This window comes from Peromyscus leucopus, chromosome 20 (assembly GCF_004664715.2).
Source record: "Peromyscus leucopus breed LL Stock chromosome 20, UCI_PerLeu_2.1, whole genome shotgun sequence".
Classification (NCBI taxonomy): domain Eukaryota; kingdom Metazoa; phylum Chordata; class Mammalia; order Rodentia; family Cricetidae; genus Peromyscus; species Peromyscus leucopus.
In genome coordinates, this window is record NC_051080.1 from 24,155,762 (window position 1) to 24,177,570 (window position 21,809).

General features: G+C 46.5%; 1 protein-coding gene across 1 annotated transcript in view; it reads left to right on the forward strand.

Annotated features, from left to right (window-relative positions):
• Tg (thyroglobulin) overlaps nt 1-21,809 on the forward strand; it is a 186,998-nt gene that overhangs the window by 91,508 nt on the left and 73,681 nt on the right. Inside the window, exons 36-41 of the mRNA XM_037197284.1 lie at nt 4,876-5,010; nt 6,421-6,585; nt 10,322-10,544; nt 12,205-12,298; nt 13,142-13,301; nt 17,529-17,731. Of these exons, the coding sequence (XP_037053179.1) occupies nt 4,876-5,010; nt 6,421-6,585; nt 10,322-10,544; nt 12,205-12,298; nt 13,142-13,301; nt 17,529-17,731 (980 nt within the window). The remainder of the gene's footprint in view (nt 1-4,875; nt 5,011-6,420; nt 6,586-10,321; nt 10,545-12,204; nt 12,299-13,141; nt 13,302-17,528; nt 17,732-21,809) is intronic.

The window sequence follows — 21,809 nt, forward strand, 5'->3', positions numbered from 1 at the left end:
AATAATAGCACTGAGAAGTATGAAGATGATGATGATGATGATGATAGCAATGATGACAATAAGACATTCTCTTTCTTAACAACTTGAAGCTCACCACAGTGCACAGTAGCTCCCTAGAACCTTCTTCTTCCACATCATACACATGTATGCTAATGTCACAAGATCCATTAACATACATGGCTGTGATTCCCAAGCAATAATCAAAAGAGATTTTAGAAAGATACACAAGTGTCTCACCTGCCTAGGCTGCCAGGGCCTGGTGGCAAGCCTCTCATGCCTACAGTCCTGGAGCAGCCCAGGCAGACCCAGTTTTCTCTATCCTGCCTCCCAGTCTCTGCTCTCCCCTCTACCCCATTTCTTCTTGGTTTGTAGAGGGGCATACAACTGTTTGATATGCTAGATGCAAATACAGATTTTCCACCTAAATGCTGCTTGACCTTGGGCAATCCTGTCTTCACTCAGGCTGGAGCCCTGAGTGTGGATAGGGTTTCAGTCAGGCTGAGGCTACTGGGTTGTGGTGAGGGCTGATTTACTTGTCACCAGCTCATGGAGGAGGCTCCAGATCACAGTGAGACAGGGTCAAAAGAGCACACATCCATGCTCACTCTGCCAAGCTCTGCCATGTGACCTGGTTTGGAACCTCTGCGACCTTTAGATGCCGGTATCCTTTCCTCCCAGACCTCAGTCCCTCCTACTGTAAGGAGGATCGGATCTTACAAGATTAGAGAAATTCTATCAGCTTCCTTTTTGTTCCTGTTCCTATGACTTGTATGCAGCAGACAAGTATGGATGCCCAAGCCCACACAGTAGGCTTGGGAGAGGCTCATGGAGCCGCAAACCTCAGGGGACCCTCCCTGCCAGCCACAGACTGTTGATTCCTGGAGGATGCCTGGTGTGGAGTGCTATAGTCAGATTTAGATTTGTAGCAGTCAGAATCCAGAGCATGAGAATGACCACAGCCAGCCAAGACTGACAGCATGGAGGCCCACCTAGAGTATGTGAGGGACATTCCTCAGGCAGGCTAGAAGGTAGAGTGTATATAGGAATTGATAAGATAAGATAAGATAGGCTAAGATAAGATAAAGTAAGATAAGATAAGATGTGGTGATGGCCTCATTTGGGGACTTTCTAGCTTATTTTTTCCAGGCCACCCCTTTTGCTACAAGGTAGTGTCTGTGGGGAACAGGAGGCTTGGGCTTGTCAGCTGTGTATCACTGTGACAAAGGTACTTGAGAAAACCATCCTATGGCAGGAAGAGTTGATTTCAGCTCACTATTTCAGCCTGTGATCACTTGGCCCCACTCACTGTCTTCTGGCCTGAGGTGAGACCGAACAGGAACACAAAGACATCTTCCCTTTATGACAGCAGTGGCCATTTTAAAATAGAGAAAAGAAAAACACATTCTGCTTTCAGCAGCATCGTGTATTAGTCCATAACGTCCAAACTAAGAGATGGATGTAGAATTCTAAGATCATTACATATGATCACCAAAGGAGCACCCTTAAAACTTGACAGAGGGTTTTCAAATTTAATCCAGAATAAATAACTAAAAGTGTTTTTTAAAGAATCAAAATAATGTATAAAGACTGCTACAAACAGATGGCAAAATGTGAAATGAGATGTCTTTGGTTTAAGTTGTGTGAGAATAAATCCATCATTCAGCAAGAGATGTTTGACAAAGAGGTTCCCACCACAACAGTGACTGATGCACAATATTTAATTCAATATGTTTATAGCTAGATAGATGGAAAGATAGTAGATAGATAGATAGATAGAGAGACAGATACTGATGTGTGTATATATATGCATATATATGCATACACACATACACACACATACACACACACACACACACACACACACACACACATATATATATATATATATATATATATATATATATATATATATATATAATGCAACTTTGTGGGAGGGTCTGTTTTGTCATAAATGACTCTGGCATCATAATCATCATATATGTGCTTTAAATAGAAAGAAAGTAAACAAATGCAGAGGAAAAAACAGTCATCATCTGCTGTTCAGAACCCCTCCCCAATGGACAAGCCCCTAAAGGCTGCCACATCATCAACCTGGAGAGGAGGTCGCCTACAGTACACCCTAGATGCTGCATGTGGAGTTAAGGCTCCATCAAAGCTAGTACCACCACCTGATTGGTTAAGATGGTGTTGTTCATGCCAATGGGTTCAGAAAATGATGTATCATTGAGCTCTTACATCTTGCACAAGTGATAGCACAATGGTGTTGTGAGTTCCTGGCTGATAGTAAACTGACATGGAAAGCCACCAGGAGCCTTCCTGCTTCAGCATGCTTCTGTGTTCTAAATGGCCTTTTTCTCATAAAGACTATAGAAAGTCTATGAGCCCCAGATGCCAGTATCCCTTGACAACAAAGGCTTACTCAGGAGACATCATGTAGGCTTGTATGGGGCATGTGGGGACATTGGCAGGGACTTGGCTTCAGACCCTAGGGAACAACACAGGAGCTGGCTCTCACTTGGGAATGAAATTTACTCTTTAATTACAGAGACGGCAACCTAAACATGGAGTAGGGTCAAGGTTTCCATCTTTGGACCATAATTGGTCACTGTGGTCCTGAAACCCATCATCTCTCTTCTCTGAAATTTCAGCTTCTCACCATCTAGGAACATCTGAGAGTGACCACATCACAAAGATGCCATTTGAGTTGTCTGTGAAAGCGGCAGCATGCAAAGTAGGCTTAAGAAAACGAGAAGCCAGAGGAGGCTGCCTGACTAGAGCCAAGCACAGAAAGACCCGGGTCCTGACTCCTCTGTCTCGAGGATGGTGTTAGGAGGCAGAGCATGGGAGATGACAGATGGACAGTGGACCCTTCTGATGTCATTCGTACTTTTCCAGGAGAGATGGGAGAGAGCTTGCTTGTTCTCTACTCTGCTATTTAAGGATATGACAAGAAAGCAGCCATCCATGAAACAAAAAGAGGGACTAAAACCCTCAATCTCATTGGTACCTAGATCCCAAACTTTAAGTGCACAGAACTGGGAGAAACTACTGTTGCTATTTAGAGTGCTCAGTCTGCCGAATCCTGTTACAGGGGGGTACCAGAGAGGGTTGGAGGTGAGGCTGTCTCATGGCTTTATTTACCATGCTAACTTTAGTGGCATCTCACCCACCAGCACTGGTGTTAAAGACGGGTTAGAGGCAGAAATTACAGGCTCCCCTTATAGCTTGTGGTGCTGTGCTAACAAAGCAAAGACCCTCCCACACCTAGGAACAGTGTTCTAGAAAGGGACTTTGAAACAGTGACCTCAGAAGCCTTACTGTGATCTGACGTTGGCCGCTTTCCGGATTGTTCTTGATGAATTAATTTTCCTTTATATCACATTTGTGAGGAGGCATTAGACCCTTACCCCTTGTCACACTTGGGATACTGGAGATCAAATCTGATGAAGTAGATGTACATAAAGCATGATACCTTAGACCGTCAGCATGCTCTGCTAGCCCAAGGTCCACACTTACAAGTATTTGTAAGAACAATAAACCACTGTGATCTTCTAATGCTAGAGAGACACAGGGAGGGAGAGAAGGAATGATTCTCTCTACCAATCTTCAGTTCCGTCCCTGCTGGGCTGGGCTTTTCTAGAATCAGCAGCCTTGGATGCTCACACAGCCCACACCAGGGTGGGGCAGCTTCTGGCCTTTTAAAAAATTATTTCTGGATGCTGACCTACAGGTACAGTCCTTCCTCAGAGAGGCGCCCTCATCCCACTGCTGAAACCCATCAATGTTCTCTCATGATCAACCTTTACTCACAATCTTGGTGCCCATGAGACAGACTCTAACTGACCTGTCTATCCACACCCAAGCCTTCTGTTTGGCGGTTAGTTCTTTGTCCCTGTTCCTTGTGTCACATACCATGTGCAGAACTTGGGGGCATTGAGAGACAACCATGGTCAGACACAGGCTCTGTAGCTGTGAAGAAAGGGGTCTCCACATGCTGGCAAGCCATGTCATTATCCCTGAAGCTTCATATTCTTTATGTTTAAAAATGGATGCCATGACTGTGTCTTCCAGGAAACAGACTGTGAGATGGACCCTTGCATGAGGTTATCCTTAAACACAGAGTATGATTGGCCATGTTTGTACATGGAGCACTATAGGGGTCAGGACCACAGGGAGAAGGAGCAGGACTTCTAAGGACTGGGAAAAATGATGCTCATGGCCCAGCCCATCTCTCTGAGAGCACCAGCTGGGTCAGCTATGTTTGAGATCAGGGCAGACCACAGGTCTGTCTACATGGGTTAGTGTCTAGACACAAGCTGTCCCTGGAGAAAGAGTCAGCTCCTTTAGATGAGGGTCAATGGTAAAGAATGACTTAGTTGGGACACCAGATACCAAGTGGCCATGCAGCTTCTTTTATATAGGGGCCTAGATAGTCTATCATGGTGCCCCTACAGACAGCGACAGGCGTAGGAGGATGGATAGGTGAAATGTCTAGGGAGCACCTGGCACTCCATCCCTATGGCTATCTCTGTGGTGCTCTGACCTCCACGGTGTCACTATGTCACTGTTTTCCTGTCTCCACTTCCGTCCTCCTCTTCTGTCTTAATTTATAGACACAGACAGGACTTCATTTGCTTGTCGAATTTTCAGACTGTGAACCCCTAGACTGGAGCCCAGAGCTTGTCCTACTTATGTAGTTATAGAGTGGAGATACAGACAAAGGCATAACATCACACAACAGAAAACACAAAGGCATAGGGCCACACAATGGAAACCTCCCAGAGGCCTCTGGGGTAGCTTTTGGGGTATTCTCCACTGTCTTCATTCTGTACCTGGTGATAACCACATGTGATTGTCTCCCCTTTTGTCTCCTAGTGGCTCTGGACTCCTGGCAGACCCTGCCCCTCTCTTCAGTGATTGTAGATCCATCCATCAAGCACTTTGATGTTGCCCAGGTCAGCACTGCAGCCACCAGTAACTTCTCAGTGGCCCGGGACTTCTGCTTGCAGGGTAAGGGAATCCCCAGAGAGGGTACCGCAGGCCCTCAAAGTACTGCACTGGACACCAACCAAGGAGAGGTTCCAAGGCAGCCTGGGGACACCTGACAGTAAACAGCTAGCAAAGAAGGGAACACGTGAGAGTCTTCCCACTCCTCTCTAGGCAGTCTACAGTCAGAGTTTGAACAGCAGACAGCCAGTGAGGGCCTTGAGCCAGTACAGAGGAAGGTCAGCAGGCAGAAGTGGGAGTATTGTGAGAGTGAGAAAAAAGAGGTACATGGAGCCAGGAGGGTGCCCATAGAAAGCAGGTGGGCTGCCCTGGTGAGGAAGTGTGTGTACCTTGGAAAGGCCCCTGGGACTAAGCCAAGATCTATGAGTAAACACTAAGTTGTAAGAGATACTTTTAAAGCAATTTGAAGAGTGTTCTAATTGGCACAATTATCTCCAGATGCACCTTTCTTCAGAGTTTCCAGGCATTGGTGATACTAAAATAATAAGTAGGTGACCACACAGTTCTAATGCTCCACAAAGGTTTTTTCCCTTTCTAAGAGTGGGCTGAGTTCAGTTATCATTTGTACCCTGGTATCCTGAACCCTTTCAAGACACACAAATGCTGGGTATCACCTTCTCCACATGACTGGATGTTTATCACGAAGACTATATGGCCATGTGCAGATGGCAAGTTGTGTACTACACAGCCCTGGACAGTGTCATGCAGAAACTGGGCTCTGAATTCAACAAAGGGCACAACACACAGCTCAGACAGTTCAGTGAAGCTGCCCCATCTTCAGAAATATCCTTAGCACTGAATGTCATGAAGTAGGTTGTACCGGACAGCACACAGCTTGTACAGAAAAATCCATAGTTCAAGATGGAACATGGTTAGCATGTCGCAGGTTAAGGAAGAATTAGAGGAGGTCTGAAGAGGATGCCAGGAGATGGAACACAGAGAGTTGTGTTGCATAGGAAGCCCATGGGAAGCTGTGGAAATATCTTTAAGCAAGGGGATGAAAAGAGCACATTTATGAGATAATTAAGCAATAAAAAAAACATGACCATTTTGTGTAAAATACCATGATGGAGTGTTAGGTTCCCACCACCACTGTTTTATTCTCAGCCTCAGTGCACAGAATTTATGAATGAGTTCTTCTATAATGGATAAATAAGTAGATAGATAGATGGAAGGATGGACACATGCATTGGTGGATGTATGATTTGACAGAAAGATGGATTGATGATGACTGATTTTGTAGGTGAATAAATAGGATGGGTGATTGGATGCATGTATGGTAAGGTACATGGATGGAGCGGTGCCTGAATAGATTGGTGCATGATTAGATGAATTCATGCATGCATGTAGCAATACATGGTTGCATGCGTGAGATAATACCTCTAAGTCCAGGCCCCCCCTTCTCCTCTACAGAATGTTCCCGTCACCAGGCCTGCCTTGTCACCACCCTGCAGATCCAGCCTGGGTTTGTGAGGTGTGTGTTCTACCCTGATATACAGAGCTGCATACACAGCCTACAGAGCCAGACCTGCTGGCTTCTGCTCCGTGAAGAAGCTGCTTACATCTACCGGAAGTCTGGTAAGTTGGATTGGGTCTCTGAAGCCATGGTTTGGGGCTGGATATGGCTGGGAAGGATATTTGCTTGGTGACTGGAATGGCAGTGGCTTTGAAACTCTTAAGGGAGACTTGGCCAAAGGTCACTGGCTAGGAAACATTCTCCTGAGTGCAATAGGGGAGATTGGAGAAATTCACACTTCTGTGCCACATTTATTCTTTGAATCACAGAAACTATCTGGGCCTTTGAAATCCGTAAGATAAAAATTAAATGTGTTTTGTTAATGTGTGGTTTAGAAAGCTCTTGTCCACACCTTATTTTGCCTGCATGCCTGGCACCTTCTCCTCATGTTCGAGATTGGCACTCTGTGGCACAGAGATGTTGGGTAATGGCAGAAGGGGGGACCTAGAGAAAGATCTGTCTCCCAGGGCCACCCTCCTACTCAGATTCATGCTGCCTAAGGAGTAGGTCATAAATGCTCAGACAAAACTCTTCTCAGCTCAGTTGAGTTTAAAGTCAATCAGGACTAGAGCTATAGCTTAGTAGTAGGGTACTTGCCTGCGCATAGCCCTGGGTTCTACCCCAGCACTACATATAAATAAATTATTCGAAGATCATTTACAATGTATGCTAGGCACTCATGACACAGTCAAGGGGAGAAATGCATATAAATCTATCATGGAGGAAGCCAGTAAATAGCGGTGAGCCAGGAAACATGAGCCAGAGACTGTGGGGTAGCCCTGCCCTACTAAACACACTTACTGGGGAAGTGATTGGCTGTTGAAGGGTTAGCTCTACCTGCCATTCTGTCTCCTGAAGCAGGGTCACACCTTTTCTCTAGAAAGGATCAGATGAAAAAATATAATAAGCTTCATAGCTTTATATCATTATTATAGATACTCAACTACCATTGTAGGATAAAAGCAGTAGTATACATCAAAGCAGTGGACCTGACTGTGTCCTGTAAAACTTTATTGACAAAGTCAGGAATGACTGGGATGTTCCTACCCTCTCCAGCACAGTCATTCCTTAAGTCCACTCTGCATGCCAGGGATTTCTTCCTCCTGCCTCTCCAACCTTCAGCCTACAAGTGTCTCCCAGTTCTGGCAAGCTCCTGGGCCTTTGATCTTATCTTCTATCTGAACATTTATATTATTGAGTTGATCTTGGTAGATTTTTAACAGCGTATTCCACCAAGAGTGCAGCTAATCGATGTGGGAGTTCTGCTGAGAAATGCCTTAATATCGAGGTTGGGTTTTAAGAAACAAGTTATGTGCCTCTCTGATACTTCAAGACTGAAGTTCAGTGGCTAGCCATGCACTGAGGAAGAGTGTGCACATCTACACCAGCAAATCACAGAGTGTTAGCCAAGGCAGTTGGATGATTAAATGCACGCTCTTTGGGAAGAACCCACTATGTCTGCAGGGGTTCAAAGGAAAGCTGCCCATCTGGCATGTTCCCTAGGTTTGAGCATGCACATGGCCTGAGCAGGCAGCACCATACAGCAGGCTTGAAACTGGACTGAGATCTACAGACTGTGTTTTCACTCTTGCTCATGCCTTTTTTAGGATAGGTCCAGGTAAGAGCGTACAACTGCCTCCCATGAGGCAGAAGAAATCCCGGCCATCTTAGCAGTCACAATCATAGTCCTAGGACCCTTGATTCACTGTTGTTGGGAATAACTTCAGTCATGATATGTGCTCTATGTCCTACTAGAAAACAACTGCCTCTTTCCATCCTGTTTCCATTTGGGGCCCTAACTGATACTCCAGGAGTTTCTTAACAAAGACACCTTTGTTTCCCTCTCTATCCCTCTTCTGCTCCCTCACTCTCTCCCATTATCTCTTCGTCTTTTTCTAAATGTCTTCCTAATTCCTTCCACTTATTTGCCCACTCATCTGTCTGCCTATCCTCCACCCATTCATCCTCCGTCCCTCTGTCTTCTCCTCCCTCTATCCCCTCTTTATCCTTTCCTCATTCCTTCAACTCACTTAGCCACACATCCATCTTCCATCCTTCCTCCATCCCCCCAGCTCTCCTTCCATCTGTCTGTCTTTCCTTCCACTAATCTGTCCACCCACATGTGGAGTTCCTTCCATTGGCCAAGCACTGGGCTGGAGATATATCCTCTGTTGCCACTCATTCTTGGTACCATGGCGTTGCAGAATCACGACCATTCCTGTTTAACATGGGGGAACTTGAGGGTTGGACACACCACAACCTTTGGCCAAAATGCATCTGTTCCATCATGTGAGGAGCAGATGTGCTCCCAAAGCATTGTGGGTTCTGACTCACCCTGCTGAGCCTGTACCCGTTCACCAACAGACATCACAGCAGGTTGTTTAGCCTCATAACCCTCTGACATATCTGCTACAGAATTTTTGTTGAGAGGAGAGTCTTGTTTTATTTACCATATGATGTTTAGAATCTCCAGTCAGATACTAGTCACAACCCTCCACAACCTAGTGACAACTCAAAATGTCCCCAAGCATGATCAATATCACCTCAGGTTAAAAAAAGACTTCCAGCCAAGAATCACTGCATTGGTTCTTAGGGAGCGGCTAGGCTTCTGCCCACCACCCTTCTCTCTAGCACTCCTGTTTGCCCTCTCTGTGACAGACACATTTTTATGGAAGGAGCCATGCAGAAATCAGAATGACTTTGTTTTCTGCCAGCTCAGAGCAGAGAAAAACCTACCTTAGGACAATAAACGATCTCACACAATGTGTGTGCATGTGTGCACACACATGCACCTGTCTTTGCTGGCATTTATAGTTTTCTTTGTGCAAGGCCTAGGTCTTATGAGGAACCATCTCAAGACCCCTTGGCATTGAGCCTGGGTCCTACTAAAGTTTACTGAATCAACACAAATGAGGGGAAGAGGGGCAGGAGAGGAAATAAGATCGGGTAGTCCCCCAAATGGCCAACAGTGAACTGATTAGTGTTGTGACAGAGCTTTGGAGGACCTCCGGTGCACTGATGAGCAGGCCTAAGAGCACCAGCTATGACCTTATGAATCAAGACTTGGGACATGAACCCCAGCTAGGAAGGCCTGGTAGAGGAAGGCTGGGGTAATGAGCCAATAGGAAGGGGGAGCGCTGACCAGGCTTGACATGTGTGAGCAACATGGAAGGGACAGCTCTGAATTCAGCATCGCCCATCACAGCTTGTCTCCACTGTAAACCCTTTAGTTACAAGAAAAGTGTTCTAGAAGGTAAATTACATGGAGGGCACACTCACTTGTCCCAAATCTGTGCTGAGCTGACTGGAGAAATGCCTTCATCCAGCTCTCAGTATGAATGATCCAGACATTCTAACTCTGGACTAAGAGATTAGAAGAAGTGACTGGTAACAGGTTCTACTCCAGACACCCAGTTGATGAATCATCTCTCACTGTAGGCCCAAGTGTTCCGTTACTAGGCTCCTCGGTGTGTGATGAGTGGTGTGGGCCTGAGTTAACACATACGCTTCAGGAGCGTTGGAAAAATGAAGGAGACAGTTCATGAAACAGGCGTCCATGTGCCCTTACATCTACTTTATGCCTACTTCATGCATCAGCATCTACTATTACTATTCACAGTTGGTGTTGTTGACATTGAAAGCTAACCTTGGCTAATTCTTAAATGTGGATGTAAATGGACCCCTGACACTTTCCAAGCTCACTCAAACTGCAGTGATGTTCGTTTTCTTGCTGGAAGCCAGCTGGAATGCCAATTCTCATTGTCCTTGTCTTCCTCTCTGCCCTTGCCTCCCCACCAGGAATCCCTCTGTTCCGCTCCGATGGAGCATCCACACCCTCTGTACGCATTGGCCCCTTCGGCCAGCTTCAGGGTGGCTCTCAGGTCGTCAAGGTGGGCCCTGCTTGGAAGCAGGTCTATCAGTTCCTTGGAGTTCCCTATGCTGCCCCACCCATGGCAGACAACCGCTTCAGGCCACCAGAGCTCTTGAATTGGACAGGCTCCTGGGATGCCACCAAGCCAAGGTACGGAACAAGTGGCACCATTGTGGTGAATGCCCAGAGAATTTCTATCCCTGTCCAACCTGTCGTGGCAGAGCCAGGTGTTCTGGCTAGAGCGGGGTATGTGATTGCATTCCATTAATAACACCAGGGCTGGCTGACACAGCTGGTGTCACAGCTGTGATTGGTCGGGGCTGCTTTCTCATAGCTAGGCAGCTGGTGGAAGGCCTGTGTGTTCTGCTCCAGGCAGTGATTCTGGAACCCAGGCCAAGGAGGTGCTGCACTTAGCAGCATGACTCTTCCAAGCTCTCCTTGGGCATCCGTGTCCAGGGACATAAGGCTGTAGAAGAGTCTCTAGGAGGTTCATAGAGGTCAGGCCTGAGGTGGCCGTGTGCGTCACGCATACATGTGATGTTTGTAGTGATGAAAGTCAGCATCGTCTGGCTTTGTAAAGGTGCCTTCTCTCTTTCCCTCTTTTTCTTTTCTTTTCTTCACCTTCTTTCCTCCCTCCCATCCTCTTTTTTTTCTTTCTGTCTTTCTGAGATAGGGCCTCACTATGTAGTTCTAGGCTGGCCTTCCTGAGTGCTTGGGACTACATGTGTGTTGCCATGCCTGGCCAGACATCTAACTTAGTGGGATTGAAAATGCAACATGGTAGGAAAGATGAATGAGCCAATGAAAAGAAAAACCCCTCCTCAACTAGGATAATATGAGGAGTTCTGTTTCTCCGTCCCCATCTTTTCTGAGCTCATCACTTGGACCCCATCATTTCCCCCTCATCAAACCTGTCATGTTAAACGCTGACACATGATGAACTCCACTGAAATATTTTGTCAGAGAAGTCACTTAGCCCTGTGGGGAGTAAGTACTAGGTACCTCTGCCACTTGCAATCCTTCCTTGAGCCCTGTGACTCTGTCCTCAGGAGTACTGCCCTCCATGCCCTCTGTAGCCACTCTCTGCCTGCTGAGCAAGTGCCTATCCTCAGAAGTATAGGATGAGTGAGGGGCTCCTGAAACCCTGTGGGAAAGACGACAAGGACCACCCTAATAGAGTGGAGTTGAGTTGGTTCCATCATTAGGAAACTCCAAACCCAGAGGCACTAATTAGAGAGAGAGCCTTTCTATACTAGGATGTATCCAAGGGACAGAAGAGGTAGGTGACCACCCAGATCTTGGGTAGACAGTGGCTACAGAGTTCAGTCATGCCATGATTGGTAACCCTTGGTGGATGAGTCCTAACAGCCTTGGGTAGATGATCCTTGAGTGGCCATTAGGAGGGGTCCCAGATGAGCTCTCCTACAAGGGGATACTCAAACTGACACCCAGTTCTCTTCCTTGATGCAGAAGGTGGGTCTGACATCTCTTCTCAGGGCAGAGTCTGTGCAATGTGGCAAGGAAAAGGCCAAGGCCCTGCCGGCTCCCGTCTCCTCCTCTGGGCCTTGGTCTCTAGTTAGCATGTTTACCTCTGGGTGGCAAGTTTTCCCACAGTCCAATGGCCAGAGAAGGTCCTAGCCATGCTGCTACTCCTTCTACTCTGTGATCAGACCTATGACCTCGAGCTTCCTCCAGAGCTACACTGAAACCAGGCCTTTGGCTCTGGCCATGAGTGGTGGGTATGGAGGAGATGGGGAGAGGGCAGGTCCCTTTGATGAGTCTCTGAAATTCCCATGCCTTATTTCTTCAGGGCCAGCTGCTGGCAGCCAGGTACCCGTACCCCAACGCCTCCCCAAATCAGTGAAGACTGCTTGTATCTCAATGTGTTTGTCCCCGAGGACCTGGTGAGTTTAGGGTCACTCACTGTGTTGTCTGATGAATAATGCTTTTTAGCAATCCTGTCTCCCACCTTCCCTGGGCTCTATGGAACATGTATGTGCTCCTACAGCATTATTCTTAGAGGCACTGGGCTCCCTTTATGAGAGCTAAAAGTGAGTAAGGGGCTCAGAGCTTTCCAGACAGGCTCCTGTGTGAGATGTATGAAGATGAAGTGTTAGGCTGCGACCTTGAACACAATTCTTCCTGTATCTGCTTAAGAAGCCACTGCTGTCTTGGGGCTGAGTGGCTGGAGAACACAGACCATGAGAGGAAAGAAGGGTGTGGGGAGGAAGTAGAGTCGAGTGTGTACTGAGCTTTGTTCCTACCTCTAATCGCTTTGGAACATTAGCACAGGATCCTTACCTCTGGCAGCCTCCATTTTCCTATCTATGAAGTGAGGCACAGGAAGTGACATCACAGACTCCCATGGTTAGGCAGCTTGAGCCACACATACTTTCTCTTCTCACAATCTGGAAGCTTGAAGTCCAAGATGAAAAGGATGATATCCTCCATTGCCTATCTTCTTGGCTTGCCCTTAGCACTTTCTACCAGGGTCTTTCATAGTCTTTCCCTTGTGTATGCCTGTGCACAAATTCCTCTTCCTTAAAAGGATCAGAGTTCACATACTGGATCACTTTCTGAGCTAAGGTGTCAGTGTATGAATTTGGAGGATAAAATTCAGCCCATTGGATAAGGTTAAGTGTGTGCCAAGGGAGAGCTGGCCAGAGGGCTAAGTCTGACTTTACGAATGACAGCAGTGCCTCACACAAGCTCAACTTCAATCTCTTCCATCTCTCCAACCTCTTCAGGTCTCCAACGCATCGGTTCTGGTGTTCTTCCACAATACCATGGAGATGGAGGGCAGTGGAGGACAGCTGACCATTGATGGCTCCATCCTGGCTGCAGTTGGCAACTTCATCGTAGTCACTGCCAATTACAGAGTGGGAGTCTTCGGCTTCCTGAGTTCAGGTGTGCTGCTGGTGTGATGGACAGGTCCATCAGCCTTTCATCAGCTGTAAGAGATACTGGAGACCATTTGCTTAAAAGAGGAAGTACTCATTTGGGCTCACTGTTTGGGAGGTTCTAGTCTAGTTTTGGTGGACTGCCCCTGTTGCTTTGGTTTATGCTGAGCTAGCCCAGCATGGCAGTTGGAGTGTCCAAGCACAGCTATACTCCTCATGGCCAGGCAGCAATAGAGAGCAATATAGGGATAGGAAGCTACAGTCTCCTTTGAGAGAGTGAAAAGAGTCTATCAGTAGCACCATATCAGAGCCAAGCCTTTAGAACACAGGCATTTAGGGACCTTCTGGATCTAGAGTGGAGCGATTTGTGGCTCAAGAATTTTTTCTCTGGGTCCCGCCAAGCCCCAGCAGTCCGACAGCCCACTTATAAAATAAACACACAGACACTTATATTAATTAAACTGTTTGGCCTAATGGCTCAGGCTTCTTGTTATCTACTTCTTCTAATTTAAATTAAATCATTTCTATTAATCTATACTATGCCACGTGGCTCATGGCTTACCCATACCTTCCATCTTCCTTATCATGGCGGTGGCTGGCAGTGTTTCTCTGCCTCAGCCTTCCACTTCCCAGAATTCTCCTCTCTCTTAGTCCCGCCTATACTTCCTGCCTAGCTAATTGGCCAATCAGCATTTTATTTATACGGAGTGATATCCACAGCACAATTGGGCCACTCACCTCTGAACGGAGAGCTGCTCCTTGCACAAACTCATTGCCATCTTCTCCAAGCCTCAGAACCTCTTTGCTCCTACCCCTCCTATAGCCCAGCTAGACACATTTTTGAGATCTTCCAGGGATTCTGGCTCCCTAACTCTTTGAGAGGAATAATAATAGCTGCCATTTGTTGAAAACTTGCTCTATGTCTGAGACTGTCCCAGTGCATTTCAAGCTTTATCATGTGATGTGATCTAGTGTGTTCCGAGTGTGTGCATTCAAATATATGTACATGCATGTGTATGCTTAGAAGGAAGATTGGGGGCCAAAGAGGTTAGAGACTTGGTTAGGAAACAGAACTGCCGCAGTGAACTATGGACACTCTTTTCCTGGCTAGCTCTACCACATAGAGGCCATTGGACTTGGTACAAAGGCTGTGTGAATAGAGTGACTCCCTCCTCCTTTATTTCCAGTCTAACTGTGAATCTGTTTGTACGCCTAGTCACACCACTCACTGCCAACCACCTAGGCAGAATAGAGCCCTGGCCCAGCACAAACACCTTCTCTCTACCCTTATCTACGTACATATACCCCTGTGAAAGGGGCAGGTTGTTCACTAGTGGAGAAGGTAGGGCCTTGGGATCTGAAGAACTAAGGCCAGTACTAGTTCTCATTGACAGTCTGACCTTAGACCAACCCTCCCTTTCTCCCAGTGTGTTAGATCCCTCATCTCTAAAACAGGAATGGTTTTGCTCTACTTTCAAGGCTCCTGGAAGGGTTAAGATGGTGCATTCGAGAGGTTTTAAAAGCCCATGAGTATAGGGGCTGAGCCTCATCGCTGATTTCCAAGGATCTCCTCCAAGTCCTGGGATGTGTTAAGAGTGGACAAACATGTAGAAGACAGGAAGGCCAGAAAGAATGTGGGTGGGTGGGGAAAACTAGGGAGACCATGTGGTATAAGGTCTTAAATGCCACAGCAGAGGTACCAGGCTGGTCTGTAGAGCAGGCAGCAGTTAGTGTAGAACATCTTGAGGTTGAGGCAATGGTAGCTGTAGAGTTCTTTTGGAGCAACAGGCTCAGCTGAAAGCCACGGATATGAATGGAATCTTCTTCAGTCTCCATCCCCTGACTGATGCTGGGTGGTATGAGGAGTGAACGCAGTATAGATTATGGAGCTGTGTAATTTTTGCCGTGGTGAAAATGATTATTCACTTGTGAACTTTCTTTTTAGAAGAGGAAAAGTTTCTGTTGGGTTTTCTGTCCTCTATTCAAACACAAAGCTGGTTCTCTGGAACTTTAAGGGATATTCGGGGCTTAGCTGAGTGAAGCTGATTCCAGAGAGCTCTTTCCAGACACAGCTAACTTAAGCTCAAGGCTTCTCTAGACAGCAGAGTAACTTTCCATATGTCCTCTGTCCTGAGGGGCATGGGCAATTGGATTTCAAGGAGAATTCATACCCTTCTGGAGAGGCAAACTCATTTTGATCTCTGGTGTAGGTATCTAAGAGAAAGTTATAGAAACTTCCAGAATACCAATTCTTCTCCTTTCTGACTTACATCAATGCTACCTGATCATTTTATTAAAAAAAAAAAACAAAACAAAACAAAAAAAAAACCTAAAATACTATCAGCATCTGGAGAGAGTTACACTTCAGAGGGCATTGGGAGATATGTGCAATAGGAATTGTGTGCACAGGAGAGTGTATACATTGAGAACTATGCCCCAGGAGTAGTTACTTTCTGCCTTCAACAAATCCTGACATTGTACTGGCACCAAAGGAAGCCAAATTTGTCCTTTTTGATGAAGGTCTTATTAAACAATGCCAGTTCTTACTTCTCAGGAGTCTAAAGAACTCAGAACTTCTATGCTACCCCTGATCACGTGGCGGGAAATTGACACATGGGCAGTGAGCATCAGGCACACTCCTCCTGCATTGTCCCTGCCCATGCGGGTTATGGATAGCACTCCCTAGACTCACAGCCATTGTCCTGACTCACTCAGCACCCTGTTCTCCTGGACTCCCAGAGGAAACAAACACATTGATCTTGACAAATGGAACTCAGGAGCAATCCAGAAAAGGCCACAGTGAGGACAGGGTTTGCCAATAGCTTTACCAGGCCCAGAACATGGAAAGCGTTTGAAGAGAACTTGAAAAGCTCCACAGCTGGAAGAGTAGTTTATATTATTCATGGGCTCTGAGCTGGTGTTCTCTTCAGCTTTGCAAATATTGGGTCAGGCAATCAGCGTGTAAGATTTTCCAACCTTGGTCTATTTGGGAATATGGGGTCTTTTGGACATGTTCCTATTCTGTATGGAATCCCCTCATTCATAGCTAGAGCTCTGATGTCTCATGAAGGTCTGGGAGGGGAGCTTAAGAAAGATGTGGGCTGTGGCTAGATCTGTATGCAGTAGGCGACAGGTGTCACGGTGTCTGTATTCTTTACTTTTCTTGTTGTGATGATAAAATAGCTGATAAAAGCCCCTTAAGGGATCAAGAGTCTCCTTTGGCTCACATTTTGAAAGCGTGGTCCATCATGCTGGCAAGAGCTTGAGGTTGCTGATTACATTGCACCTGCCCTCGGGACACAGAGAGGGGAGAGTGCTGGTGCTCAGTTCTTTTTCTCCTCTTCTCTCAGTTCAGGATCCCAGTCCATGGACTGATGCCTCCCACATCCAGGGTTGCTCCTCCCACCTCAGTTAAGCCAGCTGAGACACTTGCTCACAGACATGCCCAGAGACTCCTGTAGTAGGTGATTCTAGAAGATGCCATGTTAGCAGTGTGAAGCCTCACAGTCTCTAAGCACAGAGTCAGAAAAGATGAGACATATGTGAACTTCAGATAACACCAGAGTGAAGCCTACTGTTCATGGTCTGTTGCTGGAGGACCAGCATGTGGAATAGACCAACAGGGAGGCTCTATTATGGCAACCAAAGATCAGTGTAGTGTCTCAAAAGAGCTAATAAGATGATACATTTTTTGTTATTTTGTGTGCATGTGTGCAAATAATTTAACATGGTGCTACATCTTCAACAAATAGTTGCTAAATTCTATAATATAAGAAAGAGATATAGGTTTAATGCACACCTCTAAAGCCATAGATTAGGCAGACCATAAGGAAGACTGGTCTCCTTTGCCTGGCCTGGGTTAGCCACTGTTTGACAGATCTGTAAGGTCTGAGTCCTTGGGTGGGAATCACCTCCTTCCCTGGGCTGGAAATGAACATGCCTGGCCTCTGCTCTGAGTCCCAGTCCTTCACATTGCCCTGTCCACTGACAGATGAGAAAGCCAGGGCTCAAAGAGCAAAGGTGTTTCCACTCTTCTGGCTAGTCAAGCCCAAAGCTCAAAGACAACCCAGATTATGCCCAGGTTCTTCTCAGTGTCCTCACCTGTGTCTGCAGCTTACAGTACTGGCCTAGGTGGACAAGCCTCCTTGGAGAGCCTTGTGTCTGACATACCACAGTTACTGTAAAATCCAAAGCTGTCAGGACACACAGGCTAATGACTTTCCTCTTTTTGTAGGCTCTGACGAAGTGGCTGGCAACTGGGGGCTGCTGGACCAGGTGGCAGCTCTGACCTGGGTGCAGACCCACATTGGAGCATTTGGTGGAGATCCTCAGCGTGTGACACTAGCATCAGACCGTGGTGGGGCTGATGTGGCCAGCATCCACCTTCTCACCACCAGGACTACCAGGCTCCAGCTCTTCAGGAGGGCTCTGCTTATGGTGAGTGGTACAGCCTGCTTCCAGTACTCCCTCAGTGATCTCCCTGACTTTGGAGACTAGTGGGCTGCAATTATTGGTATCCTCTTATCGCTCATACTGTCGATGGATCCCGTTCTGGCTGTCACACCAGGTATATGTGGTCCAGGGAGCTAAACGACTTCCTTGATGCTTTCTACTCATGTGGAAAAGTCTACATGACTGGGTGTCTCTATTGCCTGGATCCTTATTAGGGTTAAAAGCCCTTGTCAGTGAGGAAACTCACTACTCAGGACTAATCTAGTGGGCTGAGATGCCTGCTGAGTGGAGATGATGGTGGTTGCTGCTGCTGCTGGCTGCCACTGTTGTTGATGGTTCCATGATGCTGATGATGACAAGAAGAAATGACCTAAATGGCCTAATTGGCTACATCAGGAGCTGTTTAACCGCAGACTAGCTACTGCTTGTATTGAGCCTTTGACTGGTCAGCAGCACTGTGTTAGATGATGGAGTGCCATGATAAATTAGACACATTCCAGTTCACAGGAGGCTTGTGGCTTGCAGGGCGAGGGACACACACGCAGATATTTTAAAGGACCATGGAACATTTAAAAAGAATCCCCTGGCAAGGATAAGGGAAAGTAACAGTATGAATAGATATGGCCCTGCAGAGGGAATGCCTTAGGGAAAGGCTAAAGGCTGTGCAAGCAGTAACCAGAGGCAGAGTCCTGGTGACAGTGGCAGTGTGGGAACAGTGTGCACAGCCTTGCTTGACTGGTGCATAACTTGGGCTTTTCCTGTAGGCATGGAAACTACCCAGGGGTTCTGCTTGTGCGTTTATCCGGTTTCTTCTTTGTCTCCTCTAATGATCCTAGCCATTTTCAAAGAGTCTCATCAGTGGCACTAAAGACATTCCCACTCTTGCGTGACCATTAATGCTATCTGATGCTAGAACTGTTTTTATCATCTCGTGTAGATACTCTGTACCTGCTAAATGTGAGCCCTGTACTTTCTTATCCCTAAGGCCCCAGGAAGTCTGTCTTCTGCCTCACTCTGGTTTTGTCTACTCTAGAACTTCGTATTGGTGGAAACACAGGGCATTCATGATTTGTGTATTTCATGTAGCATACCATCTTCAAGGTTTACCAAGACCACGGTACATTTTATAAAATCCTTTGGCTTTAGATGGGAAGAATATTCCATAGTGGGCATAGAGCAGCTTTTGTATCCATCCTTTCACCTGTCAACAGACATCCATTCTTTTCCTTTTGGATACAGTTCGTAGTGCTTCTGGGAGCAAGGGGTACATCCAAGGCTTTTAAAGCAGACAGGAAGCTGGTGTGAGATCCCATCTTGGAAAGCTTCTCTTAGAACTAAATGAAGAGAGAATTTAAGAAGTGGATATTTCAGGTAGAAAAGTAGCGAGGGGACTTCCAGTAACCAAAGCGAAGGAAAGGTGGAGGTGCTGGGGCAATTACTCGGTCAATAAACTTCAGAACCTGTATTAAAAAAAATCCATAAACACCTGGATCCTGTAAAAAGTTGGATGTGGTAGTGTACGCCTATACTTCCAGTACCAGGGAGGAGGACACAGCTCTAACCCTGAGACTCACTGGCCACCCTGGCTTACTTGGCAAGATCAGACCAGTGTAATACTCTATCTCAAATGTTTACAATATACAACACCAACCACTAATGAACAGGGCTTAGGGGATGACACCCAAGGCTTGCCTCTGGCTTTCCCATGTTCACACACACACAAGTGCACCTACACACACAGTAACACCCATGCACGCTCTCACACACAGACAGAAGAGCCGCTTACCTCTCTCTCTCCCTTTTGGAGCTGCAGAGGATTTCCCATTCGTTGGACTTTTTCCATACCTGTGCAGATAGCTTCATTCACAAAGCACACCCCCTCTCTTCTTTCCCCGCCCACTCATCATTTAAAAAGAACTTCCAGACTTTTGGGCTCAGACCAAGCTCTTTCTATGGCATGTGCTGCCCCCCAAACATCTCCTGTACAGAGTGTGTCCTGATTTCCATGAGTCTGATTGCTTTCAGCTTCAGATCAGTCTCTGCTACATGCCTAGCCTCTGGAGAGGAGTGGCTGGTGTGCCTTGTGCTCCAAGGCTTTGGTGTCCTGCTCAGCACACCTTGCAGTGAGCAGGTGCTATGCAATAAACACAGGGCACCCGTGTGTTTGGAATGAATGAGCAGATAATCTGGAGTTCTCAGGGACCCAGGGATCCCTGTGAGCCTACTCCTTCCTGCCATACTTTTCTTATGCTTCTTGCCATTGGTTCCACTTTTCTTCACTCTGACCCTTTGAAGTGGATCCACCTAAGAGAGAGCTTGGAGCATGAACACCTTCTAATTCCTGGTATTCAACTCAGGTCTTTTGTGCCGTAGATTGACCTTGTGGGTGGTGGGGTCCTCCAGCGCCCTGTGTCACCTAGGCCTTGTCAGGACCTTAGAGGTGCTCAAATGCCTTCACGGGGCCCAGAAGGCAGCCTTTTTTTTTTTGTGGAGTTTAAAGTGTCTGGGGAATTTCAGAAACAAATGGCAGCGCATTTAAAAATAACCCCTCCGTCTGTTTTATGCATTTGGAAACAGCTTTTCCAACCACTCCCAGAAGTCCTTGGGATCGTGTGAGCTTATTTGGAACTGAGCAAACAGAACTGCTTCAATGCCTTAGCAGCTCTTAAAGTGTTCTTTACCAACAGATGTTTGGGCAAGGAGTGGGAGCTGCCAGTTTATTCCTGACTAAGATCTAACAGCGCTCTGCAAATCTTGGGTTTGGGACTGTTTAAACATCCATCAAGAGAAGCCGCTGTGGTGATAATTAATAATCTATATTTAGTGTACTGTACTTGGCAAAAAAAAAAAAAAACCTCACTATCTTATCTCAGATTCCTTCCACTGGCTGGCACAGGGTCTTTATTTTATTTTCTAGCTAGAGATAAGAAATCTTATCTCTTAGAGAATTTCAGTGACTTACCAAAGAACACATACCAAAGAAGGAACTTCATGACGGATCAAGACCTAAAACTAAATCATCTGTTTTCCCATATTATGAGGCTGCTCCCCTGGTAACCTGGGATTTTCTCTGCATTTAAAGATGTACTAGAAAGTGGTCCAACTAGACAGGTAGTCTTGAATTATGAACTTTAGACAAAACCCTTCTACCTTATATTTTTACCTATAAAATCAGTATGTTTAATTCTATTGCTCAACATTGTGAGAAACTATGGGGCATAAGGCGTCAAAATCCCTGGCCACTCAAGAAATTTAAGCCCCTTACTACTCCTTCCCAGTCCAAGGGAAGCCACCTCCACCCACAAAAGCCCCAGGACACCTTACTTGCCTGGAGCTAGGTTAGAGAAGAAAGCTTGATCCAGCCACACATCCCACAGAGCTGGATTCTAGGCCAGCTTTCCAGGGAGGGAGAAGAGGCTCTGTGCTTGACAGTAGGAAAACTTCCCCCAGTGCTTCCAACATTTACCCAGGACTGTTGCTTTCCTGGCCAGCTCCAGCCTCCTGAATCCAGCTGAATCTGCACCTTTCCCTGCTCCATTCCCACGTGACCATGGCCATCACAGATCCTAGAAAGTGGCCTGGTATGTCAAAACCTCATGTGTCCCATAATAGCTATGGAGGTGACCCAATGCTTTTGTAGTTGACATTATGGACCAATGTCAAAAGATCACACACCCCTGTTGGCCTTTCTGTCTCTGCTCAGTGGACAGTGTGTGTTACATCACTGGAAATCTCTTTCCCTGAGGTCCCAAGCCTTCCTTAATTCCCAGATAAGGATAGAGGGAACTTTCCATCAGCAACAAGATTCCTAGTTATCAGCTTTGAGGAATTCCGCCTAAATTTTTTAATTGTTTTATGTGTATGGATATTTTGCCTGTGTGTATCTCTGTGCACCAATGTGCCTGGTGCCTGCAGAAGTCGGAAGAGGGTGTTGTATCCCCTAGAACTGGAGTTTCAGGTAACTGTGAGCCATTGTGCAAGTGCCAGAATCTCTGGAAAGAGCAGCCAGTGCTCTTAACCACTGAGCTATCTCTCTAGCATCCTGTCTGATTTTCCATTGCTA